Raw genomic sequence first — 19,108 nt, 5'->3', positions numbered from 1 at the left:
TTTTTCTGATGAAAATGCTTTTTAGTCAAACCCTGGTTTCACACTAAAAGCATCAGTGGTGCGGAATGGCAGTGGGATGTCACTGCTTCAAATAGAATCCATTATAGTCTATGGATTGTTTCAAACCAGCAGCCCTATGCTAACGAAGCAGTTAGCATAGGGCTAGACAGGACATCACACCGTGTCCGTGTAAAATCGCCAGTAATTTTCAAAATAAAAGTACGGCAGCAATGCAGTTTCATATATATGAGTCTTACGTGTGACCCAACGGCTTTTTTACTTACATCGTTGTTCCAGAAGTACAGCGGTGTGTTTTCATGGCTTCATTCCTGTCAGTGGAGAGGAACAACATCATATATTGCATCAAACTGCGATAACAATGTGATTTCCTTCTTTTTGGTTGAGTAGCAGATTGCATAAACAAACTGTGACCTGAAGTCTTGAGGGATCTTGGGATCTCACAAGTCCAGCGAGGAAGTTGTACCGCTGCCAAGACTCTCCTGGTGTGAAAAGACCTGCTTTGAAGTTCGCAAGTAAACCGTTCAGCTGCCGTTTTGCGTCGCTGATTCTTCCAGTGGGAAACCGGGGTTACTGACGTTACCCACATGAACGTTTAAGTCCCCCAGAAGAACAAATGAGTCATCAGAAGGAGCTGTCTTCAGCACCTCCTCCAAGGACTCCAAGAAGGGTGGGTATTCAGAACTGTAGTTTGGTGCATAAGCACAGACAACAGTCAGGACCTGTCGCCCCACACGTAGGCAGAGGGAGACTACCCTCTCGTTCACTGGGGTTAACCCCAATGTACAGGCACCAAGATGGAAGACAACTAGTATGCCCACCCCCACTAAGTGGGGGCAACCCCAGAGTGGTAGAAAGTCCAACCCCTCTCAAGGAAACAGGTTCCGGAGCCAGAGCTACACACTAGCATTGGTTCCACTCCACTCCGTACTGCCCGCCCCAGCCATCTGCATTTGTTCCACACATCCGTAGGAATGTGGACGTGATTGATCACATGGTTGGGCTCTAAATCATGGTTGGCGCAAAAAATAGATATCAGTGATGTCATGAGTGCATCTCCGATGCATGTGGGCAGGGAAAAAGAGCTCGGAGAAATCCGCGGTGTCTCCATTAATTAATGAAAGTGGCCTGAGCAGTATTGCTTTAGGAGATTCTTTGACTCTGATTTCGCATCCTGCTTTACTGTGTCTGGCAGCACTGTGTGTGTTTGTGTGTGTGTGTGCGCGTGTGTGTGTGCGTGTGTGTGTGTGTGTGTGTGTGTGTGTGTGTGTGTGTGTGTGTGTGTGCGCGTGTGTGAGTGTGTGCGTGTTTGTGTGAGTGTGTGTGTGTGTGTGCGCGTGTGTGTGTGAGTGTGTGCGTGTTTGTGTGTGTGTGTGTGAGCGCGCTCCGCACAACAGTGAGAGACAGACAAAAACGGCTATAGTCAGAAGCTTGTTAACTCCACAGCATCCAGACTGATAATGAATGGCACATGCAGGAAGCCCCGCGGACTGATTCTATCTGCCAATCAGAGGCTTCCCCTAATGGTAGGCATCAATTTGACCCGCTCAATCAGCCAGCAGTGGGCTTGTTGGACCAGTTCGACTCCAGGCAGACTGCCTCAGGAAGAGGGCTGAAAAGACGTCCATTTTTGAGAACACTCCCTACCCGGTCCAGGCGGACTAGAGCCGACGCTACTGTGTAAGTGCCATTAGCTCTTACAATCATTAGCCATGTTTACATGCGCATATTTAATCAGATTGAATGCCCAATCAGATCGAAAATTCTGCATGTAAACATGTCAATCGGAATATTCTGATCTGATTCGGCCCGTTCATATTGAAATTTCAATCCGATTGAGAGAGGTGGTTTATTCCGTTCTTCGTTCCGATTGACGTGCATGTACACAGCCATTCGGATTGTTGGGGTAAAATAATGCCCACTGTGCATGTGTGCAACAGCGAGCGGGCCTCTCCGCTGTCATTTGGACTGCCTGACTTCAAAAATGACGGCGTAATTAACGAGCGGCAGCTTTAAATTCTGACGGCAAGCCGTCCCCGTTTCAGTAATATTTAATTCAGAACTTGCATTTTGTGGAAGTAAAATAAAAATCTGATTATTGCACAAATCATTCGACAAACATGTTCAAATCTGTACTGGAAATACGCAGGTTTATTGCAGGGGTTGCAGCGCACGGATCCCCGTTTCTGTCAGCTTTGAACGCAGCAGCTTCTGCAGCAGGTGATGGAGACGTCAGAGATGCTTGTAAAGAAGACAGGATAATATCAGTTTTACAGACGTGATTGGAGGCTGATGTTGGGTAGGAAAACGTCCTCGGTTAAATACTCTGGACGACAGTAAAGTCCGTGTTAAAAGCACGTAAACGCAGATGACCTGAGATGCGGTTTGTTAATGATGAACACAGGCTTCTAAACTTTCTGAACATCTTCTGTTATTTTGTTTGAACAGATTTTTCTCAACAGTTTCAGCTGATTGTCACATGTTATTAATAATAAGCCACAACAGAGCTCAGTAATAAAACATGAGTCTAAGCCCCCCACCCCCCCACCCCCGCTCTGTGCCGCAGCGCAACGGCACAGCTGTCACTTCAGACATAACCCTCCCTTATTTTAATCAACAATAAAATGCAGCAAAGCATATATCTGCAGTTATTCACTGAAGAAAACGTAACTTCTATGAGCTAAATAAAAATATTAAATTGAATAAATGGATCAGGAAAGCAGGAAGAATAGTTATTTCTGTTTTTACATTTTTCATTTCGTTTCATGGCGTTTGTTTAATTTTTCTTTTGGGAAAGGCAACTGCGCATGCTCAACCTATTTATTCGGATTAAATGCTTGATGCATATGTACGCACGGCATGATCGGATCATTTTTGGGCAGCAGTAGTTCAGCAGGTTGAGCGGGTTGTCCAGTAATCGGAAGATTGCAGGTTCGATCCCGGCTCCGGACAGAGAATTCTCCGGTGGCGCCTGTGCTCGGCAGCCTCGACTCTGTCAGTGCACCCCAGAGCAGCTGTGGCTACATTGTAGCTCATCACCACCAGTGTGTGAATGTGTGTGTGAATGGATGAATGATACACTGTAGTGTAAAGCGCTTTGGAGTCCTTACTCTGATAGGTGTTATACAAGTGCGGATCATTTATCATTTCAGTTCGTGTCCATGTGAACAGAGATTCGGAAATTCCGATCAACCAAGATTTCAATCGGATTGAGGAAATTTGGCACATGTAAACGCAGCTAATGGCTCACTTAAACCCCTCCACCACGGTAAGGTGGCAGCCCAGGAAGGGGTATAAAGTACAGCGTGATGGATAAAAGTGAGTGTACTAAAGCTTTAAATGCGCTGGCAAATACTCAATATCACGATACAAATACAACTTCCTTTAGGTTGTGACCCATATAGTTTTAAAGTCAGACTTTTCGTACATGCATAGATGGATGGATAGATAAAAACTGTATTGATCCCACAGGAAATTACCTTATGGCCACTGCTCTCATTCATACAGCACACTCCATAATTAGTTACAAACCCCAATCAAAGCAGTTCACAGCTCGATCAGCTCAATTATTCATGCTTGGGCTGGGAGTTATAGCAGCACCTGGTACAAATGAGCTTCTCACCCCTTTTTTCCACCGGAGCCGTCAGCAGCACGTTATTGCAGCAGCACGTCTTGCTCGCGTAAACTGCTGCTTGGCCCTTCCCACGAGACGCGACGCAGCAGGGGGGCAGCTGTCACCGGCCGAGCACGAAGTCACACGAGTGACTTCGTCAGTAAACACAACAACAAGCAGGAGAAAATTACAACAGGGCTCCAAAAGGTTTGTGTTTTATGTTCTGTCCGTTTTATAATCGCCAATACGGACCTGAAAAACAAAGGAGACCGCTAGCTAGGTGATAGCTTCTCACGGGGCCGCACAGTTAGTAACTTTTTTTAAAGTAAAGCAACCGGAAGGCAGCACGTTCTTTATTCTGAAAGTCTCGCTCCATTTCCGCGTCCGATTTCCTGTCTTTCCTTCCCCAAAAATGTCGAACTTGACCCGTTTCAGAGGCATCAAGCGTAGAAAATAGAACCGGCACGTAAAGGCCGCGACATGCTGCTCCTGAGACGCGGCCGACTCGCGCTGCTGACGGCTCTGGTGGAAAGAAGGGGTCAGCTTGTCTGTGGAGCAGCGTGGGGACAGCAGTCTGCTGCTGAACACACTCCTCCTCTCCTCATGTAGGGGGTGAGAGGTGTTTTTCATGATGTCTCTGAATCTGGACAAAGTCCTCTGCTCAGCCACCTCCTCCACCGAAGCCAACTTCAGACCCACCACAGAGCTTGCCTTCTTAATGATTTTAATCAGCCTGGAGATGTTTTTCTTACTGGTGCTACTCCAGCACAACGCGCAGCACAGAGGAGGACACTTGCTACTACTGATTGGTAGAACATGTGCAGCAGCCTAGAGCAGATGTTGAATGACTGCAGCCTCCGAAGAGAGGAGTTTACTTTTAGTAATCTTACCTGTTGGAAAGTGATCGCTGCAAACTAGCATTGTCCGTTTCAGCTCCTCCCGTTTTAGGCTAGAGATGACTGATCCACTTCTGTCGTCTTCTTTCAGCAAGTGTTCTTAAATTAGGCCCTTTGTGCCGCACTGCATTCGGAACTTGAAAAAAATGTTTATCTTTGTCCCGATTAGAGTGATTGTAATAACTGTACCGCACATAATTTGGGCCTTTTGGAACCCAGTCAACAGAGTAATTTGGGTTATGTGTAACGCCGGCTATGTCCGTACCCCCATCTGCATTGGGTGACGTGGATGCAACTTCATGTGAAACCCAGAAATGATTGTCTTCCTGTTAAAAGGAGGTTTTCCTCTCCACTGTCGCTACATGCTTTCTTAGAATGGGGACTGCTGTAAAAGACACTGACACCAGTCATTGACTCCATGCAGTCTGCTGGGTTCCTCATGCAGGAAACTTTTTACTGATTGGCTTAATGACCTGACTTGTATTGAAATGTTTACTGTGTGAAGGTCCTTGAGACGACTCTTGTTGTGATTTACTGCTGTGTAAATAAACTGAATTGAATTGAATTAAATTATTGCAAGCTAGAACCAGATATGATGCTAAGAAGGGCTCGATAGGAGGGAGGTTCACTAATCCCAACTTAGCACCAGCAAGGTCCACGAATTGGCCATAGCCCGGCACTGTGGACAGTGGCTTCGCTCAGGATGATGTGAGCTTGGTCACACAGATGGGTTTTTAACCTCAGTCGGATCAGTGGGGAGGTAAAAAACAGCTAAACTGGACCTATTTTGTGCTGGACGAGGAGAGGGCCGGTCTACGAGTTTCTCTGCTGCTTGTCAGCAAAGCGGAAGAAAAAAAGCCACGCAGTCCACCATGGAGAGAGCTTCCTCGTCCCCCAGCGGGTCGTGACTGTTGACACAAATGCCAAGCATGCCTTCTTTGTCCTCCTCTGGAAGAGGAAACAGGGGAGCCTCCAAGTCAGACTCGGTCAGCGTTTCAGTCATCTCCATTTGGTCTGCCCTGCTAGAAGCAGGGGGTTGATAAGAAGACCATCCTCATCAAAAACGGGTGAAGACGGAGGGGCCGACTCAGAAAGCATAGGGTCCTGCTGTGAGAGCTGAAAAGAGCCACAAAAAGATGGAGCTCGGTGGGCAAATGCTAGCCAGAAGGCAGCAATGTCAACACTAGTGCGCAGTTAAGCTAGCACAGCTAACAATAGATGTGTTCTCAGTGAACTGAATAGCATAAGAACAGTAAAATGTCTTTGACGCTGGGTGTTTACAGTGGTGGGCGGGGCAACCACCTAGTGCCAAGCTCATTAGCCTCTACAGGTGTGATTAGATGTGTCTTCAGACAGGCCACACAAGGGCATGATGTCCCATCGGACCTTCGTTGTACCAAGTGAATCATCTGAAAGGGAATAGTTTTAAACAGTGTTTATGAATCCAATAAGAACCAGTAACAGGACAGCTCTTTAAGTGTTTGACTTGCGTCAACTGCAACTGAGAAGATCTTGGGCTGTTCCTGCTAATCTCACTTTTTATTCATGTCTAATTTCTATTAAATTAGACAGAGATTTTGAACGTGCTTGCTTTGTCGTACTTGTTAAAGCAATCACCTTAGATTAAAACCACGGTGTCCCCTCTCCTTCTGTTATGGTGGATGAATTTAAAACATGAGTGCTAAAAAGAAAAAAACAGCCTTGGTCCTACAGTATGTGGCTACATGGCAAAAATTACACACAAACTTATTTCACTCACCAACATTCACTGGACAGATAGAAAATCTCACAAAACATCTTGGGATCAAATGAGACTTTGGAGTAAACAAACATGGCGAGGGAGGAGCATGGTGGAGGCTATCATATATTTGAGAGGAAACACTCTTGTTTGTCCTCAAAAGTCAGATCAAGATAAGTCAAGAAAATCCAACACTTGTGGTAAAATCGATTATCCTGGTGTAGCCTACCCAAAGGTCAAGTATTTCATCAAAATAAACAGAAAGTAACGTTTGAATTTGCAGACACAAACTGTGTCACACATGCAGGGGTGCATCGCATCTGTCTGGCCGATCTCAAAACAAGAAAAGCAATGATCTATGATCAGCAACCAAATAAGTGCTTTCCTTATGTTGGCTGGAACAAAAGTCATGCAGAAGACAGACTTTCTGCACTTTCACTCTGAATAAAGTTCATCTTCCTTGTATCATAACTCACTTTACAACTTTATAGGTTGATGTAATCAAATGTGTTGAATGAACAAGATGTTTAAATCCCAAAGTGTTTGAGTCAATGATGTGTTACAATGAATATTTTTCCTGCAGTGATTCATTTCAGATCTTAAACTACACTAGATCAATGTTTGCTGATCTAACAAGTTAATCTATCAGTGTACTCATACATGATAAGATTAATATTAGGGTTTTTATTGTTCACTTCACGTAAATGTGAAAAACATTTCCACTTCACACTGAGAATGATCGACATATTTACTGGACAATTCGTTTCCATAGGCTCCAATTATACGTTTTTGTGCCAAAATGGGAGGTGGCCACCACCGCCATTTTGACCGTGTGACAGGTTCCGCCAAGCCCAAACAATTCCAAAAAAGGGAAAAGAGGTGGAGCTGAGGGTGGGGCTGTAAGGCTGGGATCAACTGATGACACCCGTCGAACTGAAGCGATGTAGCTACAAGCTAACCCAAAGCTAACACAGAGGTGGAAGCTAAGCTAGTGAAGGTAGCTACCTAGCTACAACCAGAGCTAACTGTGCACAACACCAGAGCTTCTGATTCAGAGATACGCCGAGCTGCCGCTGAGGGGAGGGTGACCATACCGATAGTCGGAACCCAGCTCCACCAACATGTTATATTTCAACCCATTTTCTAAAGTGCAGCATTATGTTAAATGCACTGGGTTTTACCTTATTACATTTAAATTTCATGGTTAACCAGTACATGTTAAAATCTAAGCTCAGCTCGGCAGTGACCTAAAATACATGAATATAATTTTACTTACCAAAAAAAAATAAAGTGGAGACTCCTTGGACGCTCTATTAGTGCAATTAATGCCACAGCAAGTCATTTTGTCCAACAATTGCACAAAAAATATCCAAAAAAAAAATGCACAAACGCTACAACTACTGGTCTAAGTTGAGAGACTGAAAATGGCGGGACAGTTCCAAGCCAGACCGAGGCTCTACTGAGGCCTTTACCCGGAGCTAGCTCTGCGGTCACGTGGGCCTGATGCTCATTAATTATACAGAATTTTAGGCTTTTAATACACTTAAACAGAAGAGTGAGAAAAAAATTCACCCCCCTCAGAGTTGTCATGAGTGTAAACTAGATCATTTAAACCAAAAACATGTTTTGGTACCAGGCTGTAAACATGTTTATTTCTGCTGTGAAATTGGTATTTTTAACATGGGAGTCAATGAGGATTTGCTCGCTTCTGACACCAGCCCCCAGTGGATGAGGGTGGAACTGCAATTTTTGTCACTTCCTGTTTTTCTTCATATCCAGACCCGAACTATGGGGGCTTGCAGAGAATTAACCTGTCTGAGTATCTGAGGGAAGTTGTGACTTCTGAGGTATTTTGCTAGCGCCTCTTAAACATGTCAAATTCTGATTTGCCAAATTTATAAACAAAGTTGATAAAAACAGGAAAAACTTCCTGATCTAGTTAGTCTTCCCCGTTCACTTGATCAGGCCAATCGGGTGAACAAGCATTTTGAGACCATCCATTTTTTTGACCCCAAGGTCAAAGCCTCTCTGCAACGCTTGTGAGTGATTTCAGACACAACAGCTCTTTTTAGAGCCGCCCAACAGCCTTAGATGCAAAATAAGCACTCCAGCTTCCTGCCATCACCTGAAAATAACCCAGACTAGACGGGTCTTACTCTGAGCTGGCTACAAGAGGTACAAGCCATCCGCAGTGTCCATCTCCACCTCCTGACCCCCTGGATCGCTTGGGAATCTTCACACAAGGGTGTGTAGACCGGCACAAATTGTGTCGGATGGTTTTATAAACATATCTCTAGCTTATCAAACCATACAGCCAAACAGATTTTACCACCCAGACTCCACAATCTCTCTCAGACACTTAAGAAAGGTTTTGCTAAAACATCTAGCTCTTATTCCATCCTTCCATTCATCATCTGTCATCTATAGGACATCATTTCATTCATACTTTGTCATGTACAATCATTTAGTTTAGGAAAATAGAATTAGACCCACGTGGCAGCACAAAAAATGTCCCTTAAGTTTAACATTTTTAGTGCTGTGTTGTAGAAAAAGAAACCCTGTTTTGTCTGCATGAGCGTAGCGTGATTTTGTCTGCATGAGCTTAGCGTGACTTTGTCTGCATGAGCGTAGCGTGATTTTGTCTGCGTGAGCGTAGCGTGTTTTTGTCGGCGTGAGCGTAGCGTGTTTTTGTCAGCGTGATTTTGTCAGCGTGAACGTAGCGTGATTTTGTCTGCATGAGCGTAGCGTGATTTTGTCTGTGTGAACGTAGCGTGATTTTGTCTGCGTGAACGTAGCGTGATTTTGTCTGCTTGAACGTAGCGTGATTTTGTCTGCATGAGCGTAGCGTGATTTTGTCTGCATGAGCGTAGCGTGATTTTGTCTGCGTGAACGTAGCGTGATTTTGTTGTCTGCATGAGCGTAGCGTGATTTTGTCTGTGTGAACGTAGCGTGATTTTGTCTGCGTGAACGTAGCGTGATTTTGTCTGTGTGAACGTAGCGTGATTTTGTCTGCATGAGCGTAGCGTGATTTTGTCTGTGTGAATGTAGCGTGATTTTGTCTGCGTGAACGTAGCGTGATTTTGTCTGCGTGAGCGTAACGTGATTTTGCCTGCGCTAACGTAGCGTGATTTTGTCTACGTGAACGTAGCGTGTTTTTGTCTGCGTGAACATAGCGTGATTTTGTCTGCGTGAGCGTAGCGTGTTTTTGTCTGCGTGAACATAGCGTGATTTTGTCTGCGTGAACGTAGCGTGATTTTGTCTGTGTGAACGTAGCGTGTTTTTGTCTGCGTGAACTTAGCGTGATTTTGTCTGCATGAGCGTGGCGTGACTGTCTGCATGAGCGTGGCGTGACTGTCTGCATGAGCGTGGTGTGACTGTCTGCATGAGCGTAGCGTGAGTTTGTCTGCGTGAACGTAGCGTGAGTTTGTCTGCGTGAACGTAGCGTGATTTTGTCTGCGTGAACTTAGCGTGATTTTGTCTGCATGAGTGTGGCGTGATTGTCTGCATGAGCGTAGCGTGAGTTTGTCTGCGTGAACGTAGCGTGATTTTGTCTGCATGAGCGTGGCCTGACTGTCTGCATGAGCGTGGCGTGACTGTCTGCATGAGCGTGGCGTGACTGTCTGCATGAGCGTGGCGTGACTGTCTGCATGAGCGTGGTGTGACTGTCTGCATGAGCATGGCGTGATTGTCTGCATGAGCGTAGCGTGATTTTGTCTGCGTGAATGTAGCGTGATTTTGTCTGCGTGAACTTAGCGTGATTTTGTCTGCATGAGTGTGGCGTGATTGTCTGCATGAGCGTAGCGTGAGTTTGTCTGCGTGAACGTAGCGTGATTTTGTCTGCATGAGTGTGGCGTGATTGTCTGCATGAGCGTAGCGTGATTTTGTCTGCGCGAACTTAGCGTGATTGTCTGCATGAGCGTAGCGTGATTTTGTCTGCGTGAGCAGTGCATGTCCGGTTGTTACGTGGTACTGTGGTGTTTTAGTTTGAGTGTTGCTTTCACTGATCATACCTAAGTCTTGTTTAATAAGATGGTTTTAGTCATTTGGGTGTTTGCTTTGCTAGTGCAGTGTTCACACCACACTACCTTCATAATAACAACAAGTCATTTTCTGTTGCAGCTTGCGTGGAATAAATCTACCTGATATTTTGTAAGTTAAATAAAAGCAGTAGAGGGAATCCCTTTGAAGTAACCCTATATAAAAGGTTTACTTTTATTTAAGGTATAACAATGACATGATTATTTATAGTAATAATAATAATAATAGCTCTGTCTTTGGTTTTTGCCTGCTATGGACATCCCATGACTAACAGGGCCAGTGGTGATCCTCAAGGGCCACTGTCCTGCATGTTTTAATATTTCTCTGCTCCAACACACCTGATTTCAGTCAGTGGGTGATAAACAGGTATCTGCAAACAAAGCTAAATCATTGCAAAAAGATGTGTCGCATAAAAAGGGCAAAGCTCCTTTAAACCACCAAGTCAAATAACAGAACTATCATTCTTTAAAGAGCGAAGGGTAAGTTACTGCCGCGGTGATCTCAGTCCACCCGCTCAATTTTCTTTCATTTCTTTACAACATGATGGTGATAAGCCAGGGTGAGTATCTTGATCTGGATTGATTTTAAATGTGAATCACTTACCAATGATTATCCAGAGATTACTTTCTAACCGTTCTGTAACCTGTGCAGTAGCTCTGACAGAGTTGGGGGAAACGGTGGTGAAAGCACAAAGCTGTACTGAGCGGTGTCACTGAACACTCTGTTGATCGAAGGCAAATCAGCTGATGGAAACATCATTCACTCATCATTCACTCACTGTTGAAACGAATGAAAACAGTTAGAGAAACACATTTCTTTAGCAAGGTCCAAATATGCCGTTTTTGAGTAGTAAATCAGTGTTTTAATCATTTGTGGAGAAAGTGAGTCTACAGCAGGCTTTCCAGTATGGGTGGCCATTTGGGTGGGGGGAGGTAGTGGTTGGGGGGGGGGTCTCAAGAGACCGAATAAGGGTGCATTTCTTAAAAAGGCTTCTCAGTCTGACTCCCTCAGCCTTTCCCACAGCACAGACCATACTTCTCCTCTACCTCGCTTCACTTGGGCTTCCACCACCCTTGGAAACAAACAGAGAGGGAAAAAAAGCTGGCACTTCATTAACCAGCACAGACGGGTGAGTGGGATCGTCCCATTCCACAGGGAGAGAGGCGAGGCACGCTCTGCGAAGAGCACCACTAATTAGACATGAGGGGGATAGCCACCAAGTGCTTAATTGCACCATGGACTCAGCCCAGCACAGATTTCCATGTGCCACTTCTTAAGGTAACAGTCTTTTAAAGGCAAAGTGAGTAAAGTGAGGGGGTGAGTAACAATTGTTTTGACCCCCCCTCGCCTTCCCTCCTGTGGCCATCATTCTAGCTGTGGGCGCTGTACACTTGGATGTTGGTACAGAGGCTTTCCACGTGTTGCTGAGAAACCGTCATGCAAAAGACCGAAGACAGGAAGGTCGTGGTCTCTACTGAGACCACGCAGTTTCACACCCACTTTAACCAGAACCTGTTGATGATCAATCAATCAATCAATCAGATTTATTTATAAAGCGCTTTTCAAACAAAATGCTACTCAAAGTGCTTTACAAAATGACCCCAGATTCCCATAACAGGTTAAAAACATTAACAGACATATGCAAGCACGCACACACACACACACACACACACACACACACACACACACACGCACACAAGTAAAAATTATATTTGGCTGAGTCCAGATGAGCCAAGTAAGGTAAGGCAAGGAAACGCCATCAGAGGAGCCGGACTATACCCATCCTTGTTCCAGGGTGGAATGGTTGAACGCTTTAATCCAGCGTATTCAGTAGGTGGCCCGTAGGGGCCCTTCTTTGTGGTCCCTGAAATGCCAGCGGTGTTATCACATCCTGCAGTGACCTGTTAATACTCAACAGGTTTTGTGTGAAAGTTCATATTTCAATTTCTAATCCTCTGCATCTTTTCTGAAGTAACGGCTCAGCTACCTCCGAGGATTTGTTCTGGAAGCTGGATGCACTTCAGATGTTTGTGCTGGACCTCCACTGGCCAGAGCCAGAGTTTGCCCAACATCTGGAGCAAAGACTCAAACTGATGGCCAGCGACATGATGGAAGCTTGTGTCAAAAGGTCAGACAGATGTTGCAGTAGCTGAAAATCTGTTTTATTGCCTATTGAAATCATATTTTGGCTAAAACTAATGCACAAATTAAAATAACAAAATGAATGGGATTCTGTTATTTGTTTGTTGTGAGAAAAATAATCACTGTTCTTGATTTGCTGTAAAATCTTGGGATCAATTATCTTCTGTGTTGTTCTGCAGGACAAAAGTTTCATTTGACGCTAAAATGCAAAAAGCCAGTGAGTCGACAGACTTCCGGGTGCCGCTGTCTGTCTGCACCATGTTCAACATACTGATGGATGCCAAGAAGCAGTGCTCCAAACTCTGTGTGCTGGACTGCAGTCAGGAGGTAAACGGACAGCTGTTGGTTTAGGTTGTGTGGAGATGGGGCAAAATGTGAACAGGTTTATGATATCTGCCATCAAAGGACAACAGATGTTTCAAAAATGCCTTTAGTGTGTAGATCTTCTGCCATCCAGGACAAGCAGTCTTGGAGGTTTAGTTGGAAACAACTGGACTTTTCTTATTTTATTTGACGTTTTGCCTTTCATCCAAGAAGCTCCTTCAGTTCCGAAACTTGGTTAGGGTTAGGTAGGGAGTAAAAGGCTCAGAAGTGTAGAAGGCTATTAAGCCTCCTACCCCCTACCCAAGTTGCAGAACTGAAGGAGCTTCTACAGACATATTCAAAAGTAAAAACTAAATGTGAAATGAGACCCAGTGATATTCTCTTTGGAAGGACACATATGGTCTTCGATCATCATCGTGGCCAGTCCCTCAGTGTGGACAGTTTGTTGTATTTTTCTGTTTAAAACTGAGCTCACCATCATTCCTCACACTGTCAAAGCTTGTGCCACCTCCTAACGGTCTCGTGCTAGCCTCACCAGGGTGTGATCATGAGTTTTCCTCCAAACACCAGGAGAAGAGTTCAAGTGTGTTTGTGTTCACTTGTGACAGCAGAATGTTTCACCGCACCTGTTAAAGGAACTGTGAGGTGCGTGTGAGGCAGTGGCCTTGGCATCGTGGAGAGCTGAACCCTTGGCTGCTAGCAGTTTTGACAAAGAGCTAAGCTTGCTATTCTCTTAACCTTCTGCTTCTTCATTTCTGCAGCTGCATAACTCCTCTGCTGTCTGAATAGTTTCTGTCCATTTATTTTTGCTGAAATATGCTCCATCAGAATGTAAAGATGCTCTGCACACATCCATTCTCCATCTACAAACACAAGTATACCATGTGCAGTTCCTTCAAAAGGCTCAGAAGTGGGCATTAACCAGCCAACAAACCCCAAACCCAGCCCACGAGAGGTTAATGGAAAATGAAACATGTAAATTCTGCATGTGCATCCATAAGATCTCCTTTCATTGTTAAACTGACTTTTGCAATGCTTTTATTTTAACCCTCCCACTGTCCTAATGGGTGTAAACCCCGCGAGGAAAGTTCACGGGTCCACGTGGCAGGGGTGAGGAGTGAGCACCACCTCACCCCCGCCACGTGGACCTCAAGGGATAAACCATCAATCCTGCTCCATGGTCAACTTTCCTCGCGGGGTCACCCATGAAGACAGCGGGAGGGTTAAAAGGACAGCTTTGTGACATTAGCTATAGCAACCGTGTGCTAATTGACTTCAAACACATTTACTTTACTTCCAACCAGAATCAGAATGTAGACACGGGAAGAAAATAAAAACTCCTAGTGTCTGGTTCCAATGTATGTTTTAAGCCCCGCCCTCTACGTGTAAACATTGGGATATTTTCCTGACTGAGAGATGAAAACACACCTGAGATTTTTTTTCCAGTTGTAGGCTCACTGATAGGTGTTTTTTACCTGGCTGCTGGATATTCACATCTGTAAATGATGTGGTTGGATTCATTTAGTTTTCTGGTGCTTGGAGGAACACCTTGAATGTGTGCAGGGGAGCAAGCAGAATCCAGATTCAGATCCTCCCCTCCAGCAGTCATCTCTTGTCCACATAGCGTGCATCTATTTCTTGTATGACACATGACTTCAGTTCACTTTTTCAAATCTAAAAGCAAAAAAGATTTTGTTAACTAGAAGACAAATCCATATCAGCTTTTCAAGAATGCTGTGGTCCTCTTAAGCTTCAGTGACCTTTAAGTCATGCTTGCTTAGTATGAGGATTGCTGTAAAGAAAAGGACACAAGTCAGTGACTCGATGCAACCTGCTGGGGTTTCTTACATAAGAAAAACTTAAATATAAAAAGGAACTGAACTCGGTGTGCTGATAGGGAGGTTCAGTTGGAAGGTTTACTTTGTAAAGTGCATTAAGACGACTCTTGTTGTGATTTGACTCTAGATAAATTAGCTGAATTGAATTAATGTTACCATTTAAGTTTGAAGTGGTTGGGTTGAAGATCAGCACCGGCCAAGGTTATGAACCCAAAAAGGGTATTCCAGGTTGGGAGGAAGGTCCCTCAAGGGGAGAAGTTTGAGTGGTATCACACGTGGCCTTGTTAATGAGTGAAGACAGGAGGGTGATCGGGGGTGAATGGTTGACTTAACAGTATTGTGTTTTTCGTAGAAATGAGCTAACCTACATCTGTCTTTGTCTCTCTAATGACAGTCAATGGTTAGTCTTACAGTATTGCATTTATTATTGCATGATTTATTATCGAAGATTATTTTCGAGTTACTGTAACAATTTAGAACACATTTCTCACGAGTAGTCATCACTATTCTCCATATAGGATCGGGACCATCTCGGTCGTGCAATAGTGACATCATGCATACAAGGCAGGCTCTCACAGGAAGGGACGTTCTACTGCAGTAGTAGCATACCAAGATGTTGCACTTGTCATGACTACAGTTCAAGGAGGAGTTAAGCACCCGCCCTGTAATCAGAGGGTTGCAGGTACATGTCCCACTCGGTCTGTCGCAGTCGTTTGGTTCTATAGGCAAGACACATCACCCTCTTGCCTGCTAGTGATGGTCTGGGGCCCTCCATTCACTCGCACCACTGCATGCGTAAGACACTTCCTGTACATCGATTATGTTATACGCTGTGGTTGAGCATTCATCTTGAATCTTATTGCTGCCAGTGGGCAGTAATGAAGACGGCCATGTTCTTTTATGCAAAGACAGACAGTGAGCTTTTGCATTTGGGTTGACCATTCATTCAGAATATCGACATATATACTGGACAATTCATTTCCATAGGCTCCAATAACACGTTTTTGAGGCCAAATGGGAGGTGGCCACCACCGCCATTTTGACCGTGTCACAGGTTCCGTCAACCCCAGACAATTCCACAAAAGGGAAGAGAGGTGGAGCTGAGGGTGGGGCTGTAAGGCTGGGATCAACTGACGACACCCGGTCGAACTAGCTACAAGCTAACCCAAAGCTAACGCGGAGGTAGGAGCTAAGCTAACGGAGGTAGCAACCTAGCTACAACCGGAGTTAACTGTACACAACACCAGAGCTTCTGAGTCAGAGATATGCCGGGCTGACCGCTGGGTAAAACCAGGTGGAACACAGAGGTCTCGGAGACCTCCACAAGCCGGCAGCCGCACAGCACACAGAAGCCGCGATCAGACAGATACGCCGACCTGCTGGGAGAACCAGCCGTCAGCCCGCCGCAGCACACAGAAGCCGCGATCAGACAGAGATGTGCCGAGCTGCGGGTAGGGGAGAAACGGGTGGAAAACATCGGTCTCCCGAGAGCTCCACAAGCCGATAGTCGGAACCCAGCTCCACCAACATGTTATATTTCAACCCATTTTCTAAAGTGCAGCATTATGTTAAATGCACTGGGTTTTACCCTATTACATTTAAATTTCATGGTTAAACAGTACATGTTAAAATCTAAGCTCAGCTCAGCAGTGACCTAAAATACATAAATATAAATTTACTTACCGAAAATAATGAAGTGGAGACTCCTTGGACGCTCTATTAGTGCAATTAATGCCACAGCAAGTCATTTTGTCCAACAATTGCACACATAATATCCAAAAAAGAATACACAAACACAGAGACTCAAAATCCCGGAGCAGTTTCCAAGCCAGACCGAGGCTCTACTGAGGCCTTTCCACGGAGCTAGCTCTGCAGTCACGTGGGTCTGATGCTCATTAATTATACAGAATTTTAGGCTTTTAATACACTTAAACAGAAGAGTGAGAAAAAAATGCACCCCCCCTCAGAGTTGTCATGAGTGTAAACTAGATCATTTAAACCAAAAACATGTTTTGGTACCAGGCTGTAAACATGTTTATTTCTGCTGTGAAATTGGTATTTTTAACATGCGAGTCAATGAGGATTTGCTCGCTTCTGACACCAGCCCCTAGTGGATGAGGGTGGAACTGCAATTTTTGGTACTTCAGGGTTGGGCCCAATTTAAGAGCCGCATTGTGGGGGCTTGATTCAGAAGCTATCCTTTCTTGAAATTTTCTGCCTCCAAAACTTCCAGCTGTGCTTATTCCTTATTCAAGTCTGCTATTCCCATGATAACCCCGGGTGCCACACAGCCCATTCCTCCACAACCACTCAGGACAATTTGCATTTATTGGCTGCCCTCCTGGCCCAAGACCTGTGCAAATATCATCAAGCCTGTGTGGTAACTGAGGCGCTTTTCCTACTCGTCAAAATAATTCAGGATGAAGACATTTTTTTAATCAACTTTCACATTCATGTGCCACTCAAAGAGCATCCATCCATTGAACATGGATATGACCTGTACAGTTTCCAGAGGCTGCTCAAAAAGCACTGTTCTCATCCCACGGCTCTTTATCCTCTTTTGCATCCGCCCGCTTTACCACACTTGCACTGCTAAATAATTCCTTCACCTTTGTCCAGCCCACCTTAAGGTCAGATAACACAAACACCAGGTTGCCTAGTTGTCCAGATTGCAGTTCAAGGATGATGTCAGGAGATTTTTTGGCAGAGGATGACACAAGGTTGTAATTATTCTGAGTTCTGATCTTCCCAATAAAAGCTGCCAAAAAAAAAATCCTTTTCTCACTGAAAGGTTAAATACCAGCTGGAGCCAGCAGGATCACTAACGGGAGAAGCCTTAGCCTGGAGAAGTAAGACAAATATCAGTGAAAGGTTTAGGTGAGTGTGTGTTTAATCAGTCCCTGTGTCTAACAGATGTAATCTACTAGCAATTCAAACTTAAAGGCCAGACAAAGAAAGGTTCAGGTCAGTCATTTAAAAACACATTTTCTAATTTTAACAGACAGACTGGAGCTGTCACAGTTGTCCTTTGTGTTTCTAACGGTAGAAAGTCTTTTAAGGGTCCCAAGCCCAATGGGCAGGGAACCCTATTGTTTTTCTATGGATTTTTCACTATTTATTATTTATTATTCTTCTCCGCTAATTCCATATGGGCGCCGGAGCCAGTAAATGCCAGAAAAAAATCGGACATGGCAGTCTGATAGAAAATCCTGACCGCTACTCAGATTCCAAAATTTGTATCCGGAGTCACCTAGGTGGCGCTATTGCGAAGGTGAATGCGTTACAGCTACTAGCTCCCAAACCATAGGCCCTACAGTCAAAAACGTTATATGTGCATGATCCTTGGATGATTCTGCATGTTTTTTGTATTGGCCACGCCCATTTCCTTCTAACTAGATTTTTGGCTAGATCGCAAAAAACGCTAAACTTAGTTTTAATCACCAATATGTAATTTTTCGTCGAATCAACTTCAAACTTTGTACATATGATCTATAGACTAAGCTAAGTCGTTGTGATGAGTATAGACTGCGCAAAAGGTTCAAGGAGTTATCCAGAGTGTTCGTTTCAATGCGCGGGTTTCGCAGGTTGAAGTGTGCTGACGGGACGCCGGCAGGAGAACGTGTTGTTGGGGCAGGGCCACGTGAGGAAAGACGAAGGCTGGGCAGGGCCAGGTGGGGGACTGGCGCAGGTTGGCTTGGAACCCGTTGATAACTGCTTGCAGTTCTAGTTCTTCTTGAGCCATGAAGCTTGACAGAACTCAGATAAAACCATTGAGCTCCTTCATTTCTGGTGTGTTGTCCACTGAACTCGAACTGATGCAGCAGAAAAATGCCAACTCACGCAACTCCTATTGTTGCTCAGTGTTTAGGTGAAGGTTAGAGCACAGAGACAGTCTAGAGGGTAACCAGACAGAATCAACAGAACACTAGATTTGCAAAGATCTTCATGAAATGTTCACAAGTTATTTCACCGCAGTCCAAAGGAATTTATATAACATTTTTATATGACTTTCAGAATTTATCGATTGTTGGTTCTATTAAATTCCCGCTCTGTTAACAATAAGTTCTTCCTGCTCAGCGATTTAATTCTCTCTAAAAACCTGGATTTTCTGTGTCTGACTGAAGTTTGGCAGCAAACATCTGATTATTCTGGTCTGATTGAACTCTGCCCGAGTGGTTATTCTTTTCTTAGCCAGCCCCGGGGTTCTGATCGTGGTGGAGGCCTAGCTGTTGTTTTCAGAGACCATCGTCCATGTAGCTCTACAACCTCTGGTCAATTTGCTTCCTTTGAACTGCAACTGATTAAAGTCGGGCGTAAGGACCCGTTCTACTGTGCTGTGGTCTATCGTCCACCTGGTCCAAACAGTTCTTTCCTTCTGGAGTTTAGTGACTTTCTATCCTCCACTGTGAAGCTGTCCAGACTGGTGATTGTTGGTGATTTTAACATCCACATTGATGATCCCTCTGATCACTTTGCCATGAATTTCTCCAGCCTTATGGAC

The 19,108-nt window shown here is 44.7% G+C and overlaps 1 protein-coding gene across 8 annotated transcripts in view; it reads left to right on the top strand.

Moving 5' to 3' along the window:
• cadps2 (Ca++-dependent secretion activator 2) overlaps positions 1-19,108 on the top strand; it is a 221,702-nt gene that overhangs the window by 163,097 nt on the left and 39,497 nt on the right. For 5 of the 8 annotated variants that reach the window (XR_008564370.2, XR_008564369.2, XM_070544122.1 and 2 more), the window contains exons 21-23: positions 10,385-10,414; positions 12,276-12,431; positions 12,625-12,772. Coding sequence is in view for 6 of the 8 variants with exons in the window: in XM_070544122.1 (XP_070400223.1) it covers positions 10,385-10,414; positions 12,276-12,431; positions 12,625-12,772 (334 nt within the window). In the remaining 2 variants the exon portion in view is untranslated. The remainder of the gene's footprint in view (positions 1-10,384; positions 10,415-12,275; positions 12,432-12,624; positions 12,773-19,108) is intronic. The other 3 variants (XM_054746515.2, XM_054746518.2, XM_015965641.3) reach the window with 1 other exon arrangement.

Source organism: Nothobranchius furzeri, chromosome 14 (assembly GCF_043380555.1).
Source record: "Nothobranchius furzeri strain GRZ-AD chromosome 14, NfurGRZ-RIMD1, whole genome shotgun sequence".
Lineage (NCBI taxonomy): Eukaryota > Metazoa > Chordata > Actinopteri > Cyprinodontiformes > Nothobranchiidae > Nothobranchius > Nothobranchius furzeri.
The sequence above is the reverse complement of the archived record's forward strand: the minus strand, read 5'-3'. Positions and strand labels throughout refer to the sequence as shown.